This window comes from Bufo gargarizans, chromosome 2 (assembly GCF_014858855.1).
Source record: "Bufo gargarizans isolate SCDJY-AF-19 chromosome 2, ASM1485885v1, whole genome shotgun sequence".
NCBI lineage: Eukaryota > Metazoa > Chordata > Amphibia > Anura > Bufonidae > Bufo > Bufo gargarizans.
The window spans coordinates 563,246,059-563,266,432 of NC_058081.1; the positions used below are offsets into that span (position 1 = coordinate 563,246,059).

The 20,374-nt window shown below is 41.8% G+C and overlaps 1 protein-coding gene across 4 annotated transcripts in view; it reads right to left on the reverse strand.

The window, feature by feature from the left end:
• Window positions 1–10,001: 10,001 nt before the first annotated feature.
• TEAD2 (TEA domain transcription factor 2) overlaps window positions 10,002–20,374 on the reverse strand; it is a 91,607-nt gene continuing 81,234 nt past the window's right edge. For all 4 annotated transcript variants that reach the window (XM_044281653.1, XM_044281652.1, XM_044281650.1 and 1 more), the window contains 2 exons: window positions 15,660–15,812; window positions 10,002–13,128 (listed from right to left, as the gene is read on the reverse strand). In XM_044281653.1, the coding sequence (XP_044137588.1) occupies window positions 13,015–13,128; window positions 15,660–15,812 (267 nt within the window). In that variant the 3' untranslated portion in view covers window positions 10,002–13,014. The remainder of the gene's footprint in view (window positions 13,129–15,659; window positions 15,813–20,374) is intronic.

Here is a 20,374-nt window from a genome sequence, read left to right on the forward strand (position 1 = left end):
TTTTAGGGATAGATTTCAAATAGCTCTGATATAGCAGAAACCACTAAATTATGAAATTGCTAAATTGGGAATTGTATTTCAACCCAGAACAAGAAATGTGCTTGAACGGACACTAAATAACTCGCCCAGCTACAGCACTAAGGACAGATTTAGCGGGATATAAATTTGAGGCCTAGTATTTAGGCGCTGGGTGACAGGTATGGGTTTAGTGCCAGAATTAGACTTGGAAATACACAGTAGCGGGTGTGTGTGAAGTTATTCTGAATGACCCAATGTGCACCTTGAATATTATATACCCTTTTAGGGATAGATTTCAAATAGCTCTGATATAGCAGAAACCACTAAATTATGAAATTGCTAAATTGGGAATTGTATTTCAACCCAGAACAAGAAATGTGCTTGAACGGACACTAAATAACTCGCCCAGCTACAGCACTAAGGACAGATTTAGCGGGATATAAATTTGAGGCCTAGTATTTAGGCGCTGGGTGACAGGTATGGGTTTAGTGCCAGAATTAGACTTGGAAATACACAGTAGCGGGTGTGTGTGAAGTTATTCTGAATGACCCAATGTGCACCTTGAATATTATATACCCTTTTAGGGATAGATTTCAAATAGCTCTGATATAGCAGAAACCACTAAATTATGAAATTGCTAAATTGGGAATTGTATTTCAACCCAGAACAAGAAATGTGCTTGAACGGACACTAAATAACTCGCCCAGCTACAGCACTAAGGACAGATTTAGCGGGATATAAATTTGAGGCCTAGTATTTAGGCGCTGGGTGACAGGTATGGGTTTAGTGCCAGAATTAGACTTGGAAATACACAGTAGCGGGTGTGTGTGAAGTTATTCTGAATGACCCAATGTGCACCTTGAATATTATATACCCTTTTAGGGATAGATTTCAAATAGCTCTGATATAGCAGAAACCACTAAATTATGAAATTGCTAAATTGGGAATTGTATTTCAACCCAGAACAAGAAATGTGCTTGAACGGACACTAAATAACTCGCCCAGCTACAGCACTAAGGACAGATTTAGCGGGATATAAATTTGAGGCCTAGTATTTAGGCGCTGGGTGACAGGTATGGGTTTAGTGCCAGAATTAGACTTGGAAATACACAGTAGCGGGTGTGTGTGAAGTTATTCTGAATGACCCAATGTGCACCTTGAATATTATATACCCTTTTAGGGATAGATTTCAAATAGCTCTGATATAGCAGAAACCACTAAATTATGAAATTGCTAAATTGGGAATTGTATTTCAACCCAGAACAAGAAATGTGCTTGAACGGACACTAAATAACTCGCCCAGCTACAGCACTAAGGACAGATTTAGCGGGATATAAATTTGAGGCCTAGTATTTAGGCGCTGGGTGACAGGTATGGGTTTAGTGCCAGAATTAGACTTGGAAATACACAGTAGCGGGTGTGTGTGAAGTTATTCTGAATGACCCAATGTGCACCTTGAATATTATATACCCTTTTAGGGATAGATTTCAAATAGCTCTGATATAGCAGAAACCACTAAATTATGAAATTGCTAAATTGGGAATTGTATTTCAACCCAGAACAAGAAATGTGCTTGAACGGACACTAAATAACTCGCCCAGCTACAGCACTAAGGACAGATTTAGCGGGATATAAATTTGAGGCCTAGTATTTAGGCGCTGGGTGACAGGTATGGGTTTAGTGCCAGAATTAGACTTGGAAATACACAGTAGCGGGTGTGTGTGAAGTTATTCTGAATGACCCAATGTGCACCTTGAATATTATATACCCTTTTAGGGATAGATTTCAAATAGCTCTGATATAGCAGAAACCACTAAATTATGAAATTGCTAAATTGGGAATTGTATTTCAACCCAGAACAAGAAATGTGCTTGAACGGACACTAAATAACTCGCCCAGCTACAGCACTAGGGACAGATTTAGCTGGATATAAATTTGAGGCCTAGTATTTAGGCGCTGCGTGACAGGTATGGGTTTAGTGACAGAATTAGACTTGGAAATACACAGTAGCGGGTGTGTGTGAAGTTATTCTGAATGACCCAATGTGCACCTTGAATATTATATACCCTTTTAGGGATAGATTTCAAATAGCTCTGATATAGCAGAAACCACTAAATTATGAAATTGCTAAATTGGGAATTGTATTTCAACCCAGAACAAGAAATGTGCTTGAACGGACACTAAATAACTCGCCCAGCTACAGCACTAGGGACAGATTTAGCTGGATATAAATTTGAGGCCTAGTATTTAGGCGCTGGGTGACCGGTATGGATTTAGTGACAGAATTAGACTGGGATATGGCCAAAAAATAAACAGACTATTGCTGGTTAAATGCACTTGGTGTGACAGCTTCACCCTGATGTAGGCTTTAGCCAAAAAACAACCACACCATTGAGGGTTAAATGCACTTGGTCGCAGCTTGTGCTGGCGCACCACAAGACACAAAATGGCCGCCGATCACCCCAGAAAAATGTGACTGACAAACGGTCTGTGCAGCCTAAAAACAGTGAGCAATTGAAGATCAGCAGCTCAATGATCCACAGCTGCAGATCGATCAGTTAATCAAGTCCTTTGGAGGAGTTAATCTGCCTAATCTCGCCCTACTGTCGCAGCCGCAACCTCTCCCTACGCTAATCAGAGCAGAGTGACAGGCGGCGCTATGTGACTCCAGCTTAAATAGAGGCTGGGTCACATGGTGCTCTGGCCAATCACAGCCATGCCAATAGTAGGCATGGCTGTGATGGCCTCTTGGGGCAAGTAGTATGACGCTTGTTGATTGGCTGCTTTGCAGCCTTTCAAAAAGCGCCAAGAAAGCGTCACAAAAGCGCGAAGAAAGCGACGAACACCGAACCCGAACCCGGACTTTTACGAAAATGTCCGGGTTCGGGTCCGTGTCACGGACACCCCAAAATTCGGTACGAACCCGAACTATACAGTTCGAGTTCGCTCATCCCTACCCACAGCATCCCCCACAGCAGCCACCACAGCAGCCACCACAGCAGCCACCACAATATGGCCACCAATATGGGGCACAATACTGCCCACAATATGCCCCACAATATGGCCCAATATGGCCCACTACATCCCCAACATGCACAACAACACCCTCACACATACCCAGCACACACATACACACAAAGTAACATACAACACCCTCTTGAGACATGGCAGACACAACACACATCATACCCATATCCCTCTTCAAGCACGGGCCCAAGCACCTCCACCATCACCACCACTGAAATGCCACCCGCCAATCAGTCTCGCGGAGCCAGAGAGACACGGCGGGATCCCAAGGCAGAGTTTTCTGGGCCGCAATATGAAACCCTTTGAGAAACGTAGAAGAGGGAAATTCTCCGGCTCAAGGGTTTGGGAGCCAAAAAGGGCACTTATCTCGAAAAATGTTTGTAATATTTTGATGTTATTTATACTACATTGCTCCTTTGTTTGTAAAACAGTTTAAACACATTTTATTTGGAAATGTATGATGTGAATACATTCACCAAAGTTAAAAAAAATTGAAACAACTGTTTGGACTATTTTTGGAAAGTGAGGGGTAAAACATGGCCAAATGTGGATCCATAATGCATGTATGGGATAGCTATGCCACACGTTGACAACATACACATCACATACCCCCCGCACAAACACTCATACGTCACAAACAGCAAGAGAAACAGGGCGAAACTCAGATCATGGCACAACACACTGCAAATGGTTTAAATGGCCACAATAATAGGCTACTTACCGCAAAGTAATGACCAGTCTTTCCACTGGTGGGATGCAGTCCCGCATGAAGGTGTCCTGACGCTGCAAATGAGGAGACAACAGCACCAGGAGCTCGTCAAAGCTGGGAAACAATAAAATGATCATGGTTAACTATACAAAAAGCACGAAACACTTAGCTTAACCATTGCAAAAACATTGCAACCACGTAGACGTACTAACCTGTGGATGGACATCCTGGTGTAGTCCAAACACTTGCCCTCATGGGCACGGAGGTTGGCATACAGTGCCCAGAACTGGCCCCTCTCCTGTCTATTCGCAATCACAGGATGGACCCAGAAACGTCGCCTGCTGTCCCGCCTTCTCCTCAAACGTTCCAGGTGGATAGCTGCAACAAGTGCCGCAACACGTCGCCGTCTATAGCATTCCATGATGACTACAAACCACACACTCTACCAACACACATGGAATTTCACACCTCCAATGCCCTAGGATTGGCCAAACTTCATATACACAGGGATATTTGCTGATTGGACAACACTGCAGTCAATCACAGAAACACGCGTCAAACGCGCGTTTACTATTGCAAAAAACGCGCTGTAAAACGCGCGTTAAACGCGCTGTAAAACGCAGCGTCTCAGAAACGCTCAGGTGTGAAGCCAGCCTAAGGGATTAAAAACCAGTGTCAGGCAGCTGCTGCCAGGGCCACTAAGATTATGGGATGCATCAAAAGCGGCATAGATGCCCATGATGAGAACATAGTCCTGCCACTTTACAAATCACTAGTCAGACTAGAAAGGGATGAGCACTTAATAAGCTTTGCTTCTAATGCCACCAGAAATCCCCTATAGATTGCTGAGACATCAATATACAACACAGCCTAGAAATAAATACCAACATTATTATAATGTCATTTTTATAAGACACAGCTTGGAATAAAGGTAATCCCTATTGTGCAATCTGGACAACAGAACAAAGCCTATAAACAAACAGAAACCCTATTGTGATATAATTGTGGTAGTAAAATACCTAGAAATAAAAACAATCACTGTGGCTTTAGAAAAATATAACAGCCTATGAATAACACAAACACTATTATAATGTAATCATGATAAAAGAAAGCTCACAAATGACAACCGCATAATATAACACAGTTTTTGTCTATGTTCTCAGGCTGTTTTGTAAATCAGACAGGTTGCTCCAAGGAATGCTTGAGTTGATGGGCTGGCCTACTAGATTCAGTAATAAATATCTACAAACCATTTAGCCCAGTCAAGTAGACTCCAGGAGGATTTATTAAAGTCATATGATACTATACCTACAATATCCCTTGAGCAGCAATAACTACAATTAATTTGAAAACTATATTAACCCCTTAGTGACCAGCCTGTTTTGGACCTTAATAACCAAGCAATTTATTTATCATTGCCTTCCTAGAGCTATAACGTCTTTATTTTTCCGACTATGTAGCCATATGAAGTCTTGTTTTTTGCAGGACAAGTTGTAGTTTTGAATGGCGACATTTTTGGGTACACATAACTTACTAATTAACTTTATTAACTATTTCTGAGAGGGAGATGGGAAAAAAAAAAACAATACTGCTTCTGAGATTTTATGTTATAAATTTTGCAGCATTCATTTTTTGGCATAAATAACATGATATCTTTATTCTGTTGGTCAGTACAATGTAGTGAAAATGTATTTTAATGTCAGTGCTATACTGATATCCACCAGCAGGCTGCACTAGAGAGGCATGACCTGCTAGGACACACTGGAGGAAGGCCTGGGGCCTTTGCTAGGCCCTGGCCTGCTGCACTGACATCGACACCTCACAATCTCAAGTCCGCTCTCTCTGTAACCATTTATATGCTGTGGATGCTATTGCCCACAGGATGTAAGTAAGCAGTTGAGTGGCCTGGACTGGGGCTCCTGCTGGTCCAGGCTGTTGGAGCAGGAGCGTAGCTCTCATATCAAAGCTGCGTCCCTTGTCTCTGCAGCACTTAGATTTGGGCACGGTAAGAGGCTAATATCTTTATTATAAACATATCAAAGGCACAATTCATCACAGAAATTTAAAAGGAACAATACAATAAAAAATATTTTATCTCATATTAACAATCTATGTGTGAATATACTATGTAATTCGTTTTTTTATTTTTACATAAAGCTGGTACATGGTAATCAGAATATGTTTTTTGAAGTCTATAAATGTATTCTACTCCCTCTCCTGGCCCTTTAACTTCCTCCTTTGGACTTTTAGCACAGCAAAAAGCCTTGCTTGACCATTCACTGTGACTAGAGAGGGAAGGGGATGAGTGACTCAATTAGAACATCACACGTTATGCTCATCAGCACAATTCTCTTCTGTGGACATATTTATCTAGACCTATGAAGAGAGCAATTGAGATGCCATATGGTAATCCCAATTCTACAATCTACATCATTTGTGATGAAGCATTTACACAATCTGTGACGGCAAAGGTTTTTCCCCTTGGCCTTTGTGTTCAGTTATGGCCTATTATCCTGTTATCATCACTTCCAGTGTGTGACACTTTAGAGGATTATCCAGTAATCAGAGAGCTCGCTGTTTACACCAGTATGCCACTCTGTTGTCTCGGGGGATTAGCAGCTGTGTGTAATCTCCACCCTGCCAATAGGTAGTAGACTGGTCACATCTGCCAAGAAAATCACAAACCTATTGTATGAAGTACTTAGGTATATAAGTTTGTGTGAAATATTAAATTACCACCTTTTAAGGCCACCTTAGTGTTAGGACTTATACAAATTATAGCTTTAAACAGGCTGTAAGTTGTACAGAACTGCATTATGGAACCCATAGAGGAGTTCTCAAAAATGTCAAAAAGACTATCAAAAATGTCAAAAAGACTATCAATTTCAGGGGTCAGCAATCCAGCTGCTGTGAAAAGACAATTCTCAGCATGTGCCATTCATTTCTATGAGAGTTTTGAGAAGAGCAAAGGCAACAACTGGAGAGCCCGAGGTTACCTACACCTGATCTAGATAACGCTCCTGTTACTGATAAATTCAGCAGACAGTTGTCAGGAAGGAAGCATTCCTTCCCATTAATTGCCTGCTCATCAGTGGAGGAGATCCTTGCATTTACATTCCGTAATCGCCTCCACATTATGCAGGAGGAGCAATCACTAATGCCATTGCTTGTTCCCATACAGAATCATTGCTTGCCAGCACCAGAGCGTGTTTAGTCAGCACGATCTGCTACCAGCAAACGCCGATTTAGGTGACCTCACAAATGAGCATATTACCCGGTGAACGAGCATTTCTCTTGTTCAGTGGGTAATCAACGGCACCTTTACACCAGAAGATAATCGTCAATGAGCATTCGTATCATACCATCAGTACAGGGAGGAGGAGACGGCCGTGTTTCTCATGGATCGTCTCCTTCTCCATGGCTGTGAGTTGCCCAATCGCAACGGATAGCATTACAGCCAAGGAGAGGGGAAAAAACGCACCGTCTCCCTGGCTGTGACGCTCTCTGCTGTGATTGGACAAACACAGCCATCTCCTCCTCCCTGTAGCGATGGTATGGATTTACATGCCAGGGGGGAGACCAGGGGGAGTACAGAGCAGCGCATCGGGAAAATAGGAAGCGATCTCATATGCCATGAGTATGCCCTACACCGCCAGCTTTTTACATGATAATGTCAGGACCAGTAAAAGGTCCTCTTTAATGATTATCTGGCTGATTCTCGTCCAGTGTAAAGGGGGCTTAACTGAGAGACTGCTCAGTAGTGTTTCCCTGATGTATATACATGTATAAATACTCTCCTAAAGATAGAAATTGCAACACCCAGAAGGAACAGTCATGAAATTATGAAATCACAGGATCAATAGACATGTTAATGATATGTAAATAATAAAAAATGGAAATGTGTTAAAAAAAAATTCAATTTATTCAGTAACTAGTATGAGCGCCAAGTGCAGAAATACACTCACCTAAAGAATTATTAGGAACACCTGTTCTATTTCTCATTAATGCGATTATCTAGTCAACCAATCACATTGCAGTTGCTTCAATGCATGTAGGGTTGTGGTCCTGGTCAAAACAATCTCCTGAACTCCAAACTGAATGTCAGAATGGGAAAGAAAGGTGATTTAAGCAATTTTGAGCGTGGCATTGTTGTTGGTGCCAGACGAACCGGTCTGAGTATTTCCCAATCTGCTCAGTTACTGCGATTTTCACGCACAACCCTTTCTAGGGTTTACAAAGAATGGTGTGAAAAGGAAAAAACATCCAATATGCGGCAGTCCTGTGGGCGAAAATGCCTTGTTGATGCTAGAGGTCAGAGGAGAATGGGCCGACTGATTCAAGCTGATAGAAGAGCAACGTTGACTGAAATAACCACTCGTTACAACCGAGGTATGCAGCAAAGCATTTGTGAAGCCACAACCCGCACAACCTTGAGACGGATGGGCTAAAACATCAGAAAACCCCACCGGGTACCACTCATCTCCACTACAAATAGGAAAAAGAGGCTACAATTTGCACGAGCTCACCAAAATTGGACTGTTGAAGACTGGAAAAATGTTGCCTGGTCTGATGAGTCTCGATTTCTGTTGAGACATTCAAATAGTAGAGTCCGAATTTGGCGTAAACAGAATGAGAAAATGTATCCATCATGCCTTGTTACCACTGTGCAGGCTTGTGGTGGTGGTGTAATGGTGTGGGGGATGTTTTCTGGGCACACTTTAGGCCCCTTAGTGCCAATTGGCCATCGTTTAAATGCCACGGGCTACCTGAGCATTGTTTCTGACCATGTCCGTTACTTCATGACCACCATGTACCCATCCTCTGATGGCTACTTCCAGCAGGATAATGCACCATGTCACAAAGCTCGAATCATTTTAAATTGGTTTCTTGAACATGACAATGAGTTCACTGTACTAAAATGGCCCCCACAGTCACCAGATCTCAACCCAATAGAGCATCTTTGGGATGTGGTGGAACAGGAGCTTAGTGCCCTGGATGTGCATCCCTCAAATCTCCATTAACTGCAAGATGCTATCTTATCAAAATGGGCCAACATTTCTAAAGAATGCTATCAGCACCTTGTTGAATCAATGCCACGTAGAATCAAGGCAGTTCTGAAGGCAAAAGGGGGTCCAACACCGTATTAGTATGGTGTTCCTAATAATTCTTTAGGTGAGTGTATATGCACTAACATGCCTTGGCATGCTGTCAGTGAGGTTATTAATGGGTGTCTGAGGAATGTTCTGCCACACTAAATGCACTTGGGCACACAAATCATCTAGATCCGCTGCTACCTTTGCAATTGCTAATCATTGACGTCCCAGATGTGCTCAATGGGAGACAAGTACAGAAACACTACTCAGAGTAGCAGAAGTAACATGCAGCCTGGTGTTGACCTGTTGAAAAACAGATCCTGGGACACTTTGGAGAAATGCCATACCAATGGTTTCACAGGACTGAATTCAGCAGGAAGGAGAAGTGCAAGTCCTTCCATTATATAGTATTCATTTTAAATCCACTTCTGACTTTGGCTCAAAAAAACTGCATGAAAAACTGGCACAAAAATTAAGCTTTTTCTCAAAAATCCCCTATGACATGATTTTATTTTGATGCAACAAAATCAGAGCACAAATTATTTTTGATTAAATGAGTTGTATGAGATTAGAAAATATGTCTGCTTTAACCCCTTTAATAAAAACTATTAATTAAACTTGTTATCTTATAAGGAGAGGCTAAAAGTCAGGTTTGTTCAGCTTCGAATAATGATACCTTAAGGGGGCCGAACGACTATTAGACTAACATTTATCTCTCCCAACTCTCCCATACACTTCTGGTTTGTCGGCTGAACCTATAGTTCACCATTAATATGTATGAGGGTCTTTAAATGTGATGTTATTTACATGTGTAGATATACCCTATGTGTGAGTAACACAAAGATCAGGCACAGAATATTTTCTTTCCCAAAGACTTTACAAAAAAAAAAACTGTGGACATACATTATGTTTGCAAGAAGGGTGATAATAGACATCAGTACAGGAAAGGAATCTTTACAGTTAGCGCAGTAAAACTATTTAATGACCTACCCCCAAAAGACAGTAATGGCAGTAATCAGCAGTAATCCTTATCTAATGGCAAATGGCATTGAGGGTTGTAATTAAATATGTATAATTGATCTGAGAAAGGCCCAACTTAATGGCCCTGTGTCTTTTTTCAACCTACACAACTAAGTAGATGACGGGAAATAACACAAACTACAACCATTTTTTTGTAAAATAATTTTATACTAAGAAAGTTTTGTTCACAATACAAACATAGGCATACATTAGAATCCACCATTTTCTTTTTTTTTTTTTCCTGTGTAGTACAATGGTTTTCCTTAAAATTAGAGCAAATAAAGTATGATTCTTAAAATTCATATCTACTCCAGTGAAGGGAAAAAAAAGTCATGCCAAATGGAGTCACTAAACACCTTCTCTTGTCATCTTGTTACCAGAAGTTCTGTCAATTATCGTAATAGGTTTACACTTGTATAGGACCTTCAGCGACTTCTACAGATCCACCATGGCAGTAGAACTGTGCCTAAAACTTTGTTCCCTCAAACATCTATTATGAATGTAAAATGTATGGAATTGAAACACCCAACTAAAGACATGAGCCTTGTCAGTGTGTCGTCCAAAGTTTCACCAAACCAACTTTCATAGACAATGCATGACACACTACGGGAAACCAGTAACAGCGATAACCATGTATTTTTAGTGAATAAACTACAAATCTACATGTAGGACTTTTTTATAACCAGTCAAAACTTAAGATACTTGAGGTAGGTTATGTTCCAATAGAATAAATTAGTATTCTTGGCACACAAAGTGTTGGCAAAAATTAGGAAGCTCCATTGAAAAACTTCTGAAAACCATAAAAAGAAGTTCTCTATTGTTTCTGAGCACTGCACTCAGCTATACAATAGAGTGCACTTCAATTCAAATATCTTAAATTTAGACAATACATAATTAATATATAATATATATTGTTCTTACAGTATATAACAGTGAATTCCTCAATTAATTTAGGCGCTTGGCTCCCTTTAACGTCTATGGGTTTGGTTAATTTCATGGCTAACCCTGCCCAATGTCCAGGATGTGAAATATCTTTATAAATATCTGTTTCCACATGCATGTCCACATTTCCTGTTAGCCTTTTCGTAAGTCACATATATTCCTTCCTGTAAACTTCCCACTTGGTTTAAACAATAAATATAGGGATTCTTAAGGATGAACCATGACCTATTTAAGCAGAATCAATGGCACAGGATGAAAGTCAACTCCATGTCACAATTGTATACAATGGTTGCAAGTGCACATCTCAAACCAGGAAGTTCTTGAGCAATGCAGTAATGCACTCAGCAATTCAAACTCAGGTGGCTTTGGTTTGGCTTCAACCAAACCTCACTGCGAAGAACATAAAATAGTGCCCATGAAATGTTAAAAAAAAAAAACAGTACACAAAAATGAAAAAAAAAAAAAAGAACTGAACAGATGATCAGTAGATACGCATAGTAGGTATATCTTTGGTTTGACCAATTTGCTGCATGGTGTCTTCACACTGCTTTTCTGTGCACTCCCTACAGTGAAATCTTTGAAGACCTAAAGCTGTTCATTTCATTTTTTTTCATATATTTTCTGAAAATGACTGTTAAGTCCATGCAGTAGTGGCTTATACGAGCACATTCAGTTCAGATGAAACTCCAATAAACAGTCTCTAGGACCCTTAAATGCCCATTTTTTATTTTGTTTATAGGGACGTATCAGGCATTCACATCTGCACACCCACCATTCTGTTGCTGGAAATGTTAGAAATACTAATCTTATCATCATTCCAATTTCATACAATTCCACTTATTGCATTTAAAAGATGAGATCCACCCATAAAATACTGATCCGATTCACATTCTGGCCTTCTTCAGGAGTGCTGGGAGGGACATGCTGGATGTGGGTTGCCAGTTAAGTACATTTTGTCATTTTCATGGCACAAAAAAATCCACCGAGGCAAAAAGTTTGCTTGTCAATACAAAAAAATATATATGTCTCTTTTTCATTTTTGTTTTAGGCACTGAATTTGTGACACCAGTGTAAGAGTCACTGTACATTTCTTTCAATACTTTACAATAGTCCAGCTGGTCGATACAAAACATCTTCAGCAATTCGTCTTCATGGCAGGCCAGTCTCTCATTATTTCTACTGTGGTTGATGTGCCACTATAGGAATCCCATAATTTAAGTATTTTACACATACTTGAAAATAAAAGCAGAATTTCAATTGGTCTTTTAATTCTACTCAACAAGACATCACCAGGCCCAGATGGCAAAGCTTAATCAGATCTTGGCTATTTTCTGAAAAATATACATTTTCTTGGCAAGTAGAACTGCTTAAGAGTTATTAAGTCACATTAAATACCACTTTCTGACTTCCATATTACTTCACAAATCCATGATGGAGATTTAATGCCAGATAGTGCACGAAACCTCCCACACAGTAGAATTTGATTTCCGATACTCCCTGATATGTTAAATATGACATTTTAGTCTTAGTAGCTGGCCACATAACACAAGGCTGAAAGGTGAACCAGATTAAAATACTGTGCAAGCCTACAATTTGCAAAAAAATAAAGATTTAGTGGGCTAAAAAATGGTGGCTATAGCTACAAGGTTTCGTCCACAGAAAGTGCAGGAGTTACATTTCAGTGGGGTCAAAAAAGCTGGATTAAAAGAAAAAAGTAAAAAATTAAAAATAAGTGAAAAGAGGAGTGTTTATACAAGTCTCCTCCTATCTCACTCAGTCTTCCACACCTTACTCTTAAATTGGTGCCGTACCGTGAACTGATGCACTTGGCAGCAACACAATGTAAAAAATAAAAATAACATTAAAAATTAAACAAAAACACCTTATGACAGCTGCGGCTTCTACATGGTTTCCACAGTTTGGAAACTGTTTCACACACAAACATATATTTATATTTATATATATAGATATTTATATATATATTCCTTTTGGCTCAAAACATTACACAGAAGGTTCTGTTAGGGTGAGGTCTTTATGGTTTTGTGGCCCTTCCCCCTCATGTCCATGCATCCACTTAAGGGTCCCATACCCATTTTTTAAGTCTCCGTTCCCAGAAGGTTTGTGGAGAATATGAGATGCCATCAAGATTGCCAATAACAACCAAATCCAAATATGGCTGAGTAATGGGGGAGGGTTCTTTATGTCTCAGTCTTTGACCAGCCTATAGATGTGATGCTGAGCTCCATGTTCACTGGTGGACACTTCAAAAACATAAGCTATGCAAAGAAGTAGTTCCTGGGTATCCCGATTTGTAACCACCTAGATAAAAGAAAAAAAAAGGTAAAATAAAATTATATGTCAAGGACACAATTCACAAGTATCAAATTCAGCTCATTCATATACAAGTCCTAAAAGTATATAAAGTTAACAAATGAGTCAAAAAAATATTAGATTTGATAATTTATTTTGTGAGTAAAATGATCAAATATCAAGGCTGTGAGGTGTTTTCAATCAATGGGATGGCAATCTGATATAAGTTGGTGACCTGTTTTATTTAAACAACAGATCTATCAGAGTCTGATCATATATATATATATATATATATATATATATTTGTGAAAATGTTGTTCATGCTCATCAGGCTGGAAAAGATTACACAGTTGATTGTTCCGCCCCTAAAGGCACACAGAGAGTTCTTGTGATATGGTCAATTATTGTTTATCTCGGCTTCCACAACAGTCAGTGCCCTTATCCCCTATAATATTAAGATAAACAGCCCAACATAGTAAAGTACTGTAAGCTCTTTGTCTTAGTCAACTCTTTTATTATACTCACAAGTTGCAATAAAATCTCAGTCACATAAAATTCAACTCAATCTTTTTGACAGATATCTGGCAAAAAAACTGAGTTGAATTTTATGTGACTGAGATTTTATTGCAACTTGTGAGTATAATAAAAGAGTTGACTAAGACAAAGAGCTTACAGTACTTTACTATGTTGGGCTGTTTCTCTTAATATTATAGGGGATAAGGGCACTGACTGTTGTGGAAGCCGAGATAACCAGTAATTGACCATATCACAAGAATTCTCTGTGTGCCTTTAGGGACGGAACCATCAACTGCTGAATAAGAGCAGCACAGTTTTATTTCTTTACAGACTGTGTGTGAACAGAACCCACTTCACTAAGAACCGGCAGCGCTCAAAACTGAGCAGCAGTTTGGGACATTTTTATTTTTTACTTTGTTTTATAAGTGGAAAAGATTACAAAACCACCTCTAAAGATTTTGGACTCAAGACCAACAACACTGGTGTGCATGGCAGGATTGCAAGGAGAAAGCAGCTACTCTCCAAAAAGAACATTGCTGCTCATCTGCAGTTTTCTAAAGATCACCTGGACAAGCCAGAAGGCCATTGGAACACTGTTTTTGGAAGGGTGAGACCAACATAGAACCTTTGGTTTAAAAGAAAGTAGGGAAACCCACCAACATAACACAGTTGACTTAGTTCAAATTCCTCCACGCCAATGTGTAGGACTAATCAACAACTACCGGAAACATTAATCTAATACTTTGGACTCATTTGTTAGATTTCTTTATCTACTTTTAGGACTTGTGTGAAAATATTATGTGGTTTTAGACCACATTTATGCAGAGATATAGAAAATTCTGAAGGGTTCACAATTCACAAACTCTCAAGCACCACTGTAGTTACCTGTCAATCATTGAACTATTTATAATTCTGAGTTCTAGAGAAAAAGGATGTTAAAAGGATCCTTTGTCATTTAAAACTACTGTATAGTCCAAAATGGTATCAGTGCATAGAGTATATAGATATCACTATATAAAAAAAATAAAAAATAAAAATAATATATATATATAGTAGGAAGGCGAAAGGGTCCGTCGTTGACGGAAGGTATGTGTCACCAAGGTTCCTGGCCTCGGTGAAGTAAGAGCCGGTATTTTCAGGTGTCAGCGGCAGCGAATGCCGATTGACACTCTGCTATTTTAGTATGGCTATATAGCTGATTCGGGATGGCTCTTACTGGGAGTAGTCAAAGTGATGGGTTGGTGACTACTCCCCACGTTCCAGGCCGGGTCTTGACTGGCCTATTAAAAAAAAACAGCCAGAAGTGTCAGCTGTGAGTGATTACCTCTCTCTGACAGAAGAGCTCTGGGAATCGCTGGTGTGGGAACTGAGCCCTGTACTGGGCCGAAAAGCTGAGTGTGTGTTGGGAGAGCAGGCCACCTAAAGCCTGCATTTTGACTGCTGGAGGCAGAACCGCCGTCAAGGTGAATTTTTTTTGTTATGCACAAACTTTCTACTTGGTGTGAACAAACACCAACCTTGCAAAGAGTGTTTTCTGTTTGACCTTATGGGTGAATAAACATGGACATTTGAATTATAAACTTGTACTTTGCCTCTGTACTGCACGCGCTTATGCCAACTACCAGAGCGAATCCCCACAACATATATATATATATATATATATATACATATATATATATAATAATACTGCTGTACGTGGATGATCCGTATAACAAAGTAACTGTTAGATGAATGGAGATAGGTCACGGTAATATTTGTGGTTCAGGAGCTTCAAACTAAAAATCAATAGCAATTACAAGTCTACATTTTTCTAGACTGACAAAATGATAAAGAGGGTTTGTTGGAGACCCTACAGTGCAACACCCTGTAATTTAATCAGGATTGGGAAACCCTTGTAACAAAATGAGAAGACGACGATTTTAAGTTGACTTCACTGGGTCTTTTTTTCTTCTTCTATATGATGATCAATCAATTGCATATAAACTATATTAAGAAGATGCTCCAGATCATATTGACCATTTTACCTGTAGTATAGTGAAGTTTTCTAAAACGCTATTCATCATGTATTTTTCAGGAAGCTGCTTCAGTTTGTGGATGAAGTTAATGAGATATTCACACATAGGTGAACGATGGATGCGATAAAGGAAACGTCCATTTTCAAACCGAGCATACTCTGTCTGTAGACCAAAGGAAACAAAAAAATAAATAAAGAATTATGCAAGACGGTTCATTTGTAGCCATTGTTATCAACTTAACAACTCATTATAAATGTATCATATTATTATTACGATTCAAGTTACTAGTAAGGGCCCATTTACATGAGCAAACACGAGTGGGTAACAATCAGAAATGAATGTTCATAGCAACGCTCGCTAGCTGCATCTACATGCATAAATGATAAGAGACATATTACTACATTAGTATGATCATTTGTCTCCATGCTGTTTCCTTATTGTCAGCAGCACATCTACATTTATACAGGGAAACATAATGCCAATGAACAGGGATGCAGCATGAAATATTTAATCACTCAACATCAGAGGTGTAGCTATAGGGGGTGCAGAGGTAGCAGTCGCTACCGGGCCCAGGAGCCTAAGGGGCCCCAAAGACTGGTATTATAGAAAGTGCATGCCGGTCAAGTTGCACCTCTGGCTGGAAGAAAGAAGAAAGGGGTTAGGTCAAGAATTTGGCATCGAGGTGGGGCGGGTGTCTGTCGTTAGGCAGCATGAAGGCTAAAGGAAAGGGGTCCCAAGCTGAACTCTTGCACCCGGGCCCATGAGCCCTTAGCTACGCCCCTGCTCAACATGCAAGTGTTTGTTCGCTTTTTGGGTGATCAGCAGCACCTTTACACTGGCCAATTATGAGGAATAAGCATTTATAGGTACATTCCTGACTAGACATTAAGCCCGTTACAATAATGGGCGCTAGAACAGTAGTGCATAAACATTAGTAGGAACAGTCTATATTAAATAGCAAGGCAATTTGACCACATTGTATTTCTTGTTTTATTTTTTATTTTTTGTCAAAAATATTTTGGCAAGAAGTCAAAAGTAAAATAATAATAAAATTAAAATGGAAACGTATATATCACAATACAGTAAGTATAATTAGTATAGCCTTAGTGTAAAACTTTGTAACAATCTGCAATATACAAAATCTGAAGCAGATATTCATTAAAAAAATGTGGTTTTTCTTTACCTTTTGAAATTTTTCTATACAATTTCTTTATAGAGAACATTTTTTGTAAATATTCTGTCTGAATCTGGCAACAGAATCTGTCTGTGGCTCAGACTGTTGGCACTGACTGCTGGCTGTGGCTGAGAGTGCTGGCTGCGGCTGAGACTACTTGCACTGACTGATGGCTGTGGCTCTGACTGCTGCGTGTGGCTGGTAGCCGAGACTGGTGGCTGTGGCTGAGACTGCTGGGTGAGACTGGAGACTGCTGGCTGAGGCTTGTGGCTCAGACTGCTGGAACTGACCGGTGGCTGTGGCCAGGGGCAGGCTGGGACTAGGGGCAGGGAGGTAATTGCCCCCCAGGCTGCCCTAAAAAAAAATCAGCCGCTGGGCCGCCCTGGTTCTAGTTGCCGGCGGCGGTGGGGAGGCAGTAGGAGATGAGCGCTTCCATTGTGGAAGTGCTCATCTCCATATTCATCTGTATCGCCGTCCTCAGGACAGTGATACAGATGGCTGTGCTGTGGGGAAGGAGAGGGAGAGGCATCTCCCTCTCCTGTTCTTCTGATAGGCTGCTGGGACTAATGCCTGCAGCCTATCAGAGGCCGGCTCAGGCAGCGCAATGACGTCATTATCATCGCGCCGCCTGAGCCGGGCAGCACACAGCAGGGACACAGGCCGGAAGAGGCCTGCATCGCATCGCTGCTAAGTATTAGTGTTTTTTTGTTTGTTTTTTCTTTGCAGGGGGCTGGCACTATGAAGAGGAGCTGGCACTATGGGGGGAGCTGGCATTTATTACAGCCCCATTTTTTTGGGTGGCATTCTGGGGGCATTTATTTCTTGCCCATTTTGGGGGGGCACTATGGGGGCATTTCTTACTGGCACATTATGGGGGGCACCATGGGGGAGAGGAGCACTATGGGGGTATCTGGGGGCTCTAAAGGGGCTTTTTTTATTATTGGCACATTATGGGGTGCACTATAGGGTAGAGCGGCACTATGGGGCATCTGGTATCACTATAGGGGCATTATTTGGGGGCACTATGGGAAGTGGGGGCTCTAAAGGGGCCTTTTTTATTGGCACATTATGGGGGGCACTATGGCATTTAGTGGCACTAAGGGGGCATTTTTTACTGGAATGTTATGTGAGACACTATAGGGGAGAGCGGCACTATGGCGCATTATTTCGGGGCACTATGGGGGAGTGGAGCACTATTGGGGCATATGATGGCACTAAGAAGGGGCATTTTTTACTGGCACGTTATGGGGGAGAGGAACACTTTAGGGACATCTGCTGGGGGCATTTTTTTACTGGCATATTATGGGGGATACTATGGGGAAGGGGAGCACTATGAGGGCATTTACTGGGGCACTATATAGGGGTATTTTATACTGACATACATTATGGGGACATTAGCTCAACTGCGGGCACTAAGTGGGGGTATTTCATGTACTGTCATATTATAGGGAGAATTATTACTAATAGGGGTATTATGCGGAGCTTTACTACTACTGGGGGGCTTATGAGGAACATGATTACTAGTATGGGCACTATAGGGGCATTATTACTACTAAGTGTGGTCTGGCAGAGAATTATTTCTATTGGTGGGATTTTGGGGAGCATGTTACTTGGCACAGTATCAGCTTAGCACAATTATTTTTTGGGGAGATTATCTTTATACTATTAGTGTCTGGGCGCAGTTATTTTTTAGAGCACTGTGTGCCAATAATTGTTGAAGGGGGCACTATCTGTGTGGTAGTAGTATTTCACTGTTTCTGCAGCATAGTATTGGGGGTGGCAGGAAAGGGTGTTCAGAAGATGTGAAGATGATGGAAATGTGGGAAACTAATGTTTGTTTATCAATCTCGGCAGAGATGGGAGATGGCAGAAAAATCATCATGGCGGTTTGGTCTGAATGGAGAAGATAAAGAAAGAGAACGTCTACAACAAAGGTGACTTCACTGGATGTAAGAGGTATGTGGCGCTATGTAGGAGAGGAGATGCTCAGGCTCCTCCCCCTGCCATTTGCAGAAGGAGGATTCAGAGCTGGGTGAGGACGGCCAAAGGGGGCAGCAGGCCACGGGCGGGTGGCAGATGGTGGGGGGAACCACAAGCCTTGAGCAGGATCTGGGGAGGGAGGAGAGCGGAGCAGCATTATTGTGTAATGTGAAGCAGGCAGTGCACCCTCTCCGTTTGATGTGTAGAGACAGGCCTCAACAATAGAATTTCAGCTGTACGGTGTTCATTGGGAGTGGCCTATTATATGTAGATGGGGCTTTTAATAATGGACGGGGCTAAAAATGGGCCACTTGACTGGATTTGCCCCCCCAGGACTAAGGCTGACAGCCCTCCCCTGGCTGTGGCTGAGACTGCTGGCCGAGACTGTTGGCTGTGGCTCAGACTGTTGGCACTGACTGCTGGCTGTGGCTGAGAGTGCTGGCTGCAGCTGAGACTGCTTGCACTGACTGATGGCTGTGGCTCTGGCTGGTCTGTGTGGCTCGTAGCCGAGACTGGTGGCTGAGAGTGCTGGCACTGACTAGTGGCATTGAATAGTGGCACTGAATGCTGGTGCTGAGACTGCTGGTAGCGACTGGTAGGTCAGACTGCTGACAGGGGCTCCTCTCTATATGACTGATAGTGATGTGACTGACTGAAATTGCGGCGCTCCGACTTGCTTGCCGGCGCGCTGGTGTGGGCGGTGCTGGGGAGCATGTGTAGCACCGTTTGCTCATTGGTCGGTGCTAGGGCTTAAGCAAACGATTATTTTAGTAATCGAGTATTCTACCGATTATTTTACGATTAATCGAGTATTCTAATAAGAAAAAATGAACTAATAGACTGTTTTCCTTTATAAAAACTCATCAGACCCCCTGCCATCAGTCCCCAACACCCTTCGTTCTCACCTGTGCGATCAGCCCAAGTGAATCAGTTCCCCCCAGTGCCATCAGCTTTACTATCCTCCAGTGCCATCAGCTCCACAATCCCCCAGTGCCATCAGCTTCCCCCCGTGCCATCAGCTCCATGCCCCCAGTGCATTCAGCTCTCCCCCACCCCAACACCTTCAGCTCCACTCCCCCAGTGCCATCAGCCCCTCCATTGCCATGTCCCCCACTCCCCCAGTGCCTCCATGCCATCCATTGCCATGTGATGTCCCCCACTGCCATCAGATCAGCCCCTCCATGCGATGTTCCCCACTCCCCCAGTGCCATCTGCCCCTTCATGCCATCCATTGCCATTTCCCCCTCCCCCAGTGCCTCCATGCCATACATTGCCATGTCCCCCTCCCCCAGTGCCTCCATGCCATCCATTGCCATGTCCCCCTCCCCCAGTGCCTCCATACCATTCATTGCCATGTCCCCCTCCCCCAGCGCCTCCATGCCATCACAGCAGTGAAACAGCGCCTTGGACAGTGGCCTGCACACAGAGTCCCTTATTGTTTTATGGGACAATGAGCTTCTCTTGCCTGCTATCGGCCCAGCTCTGTGAATGGGAGCGTACCCTATCTCTGTACACTCCCATGCCGTCTCCTCCAGGGTACAGGAGTGATGTTTTTGTTTACTGGAGCGCA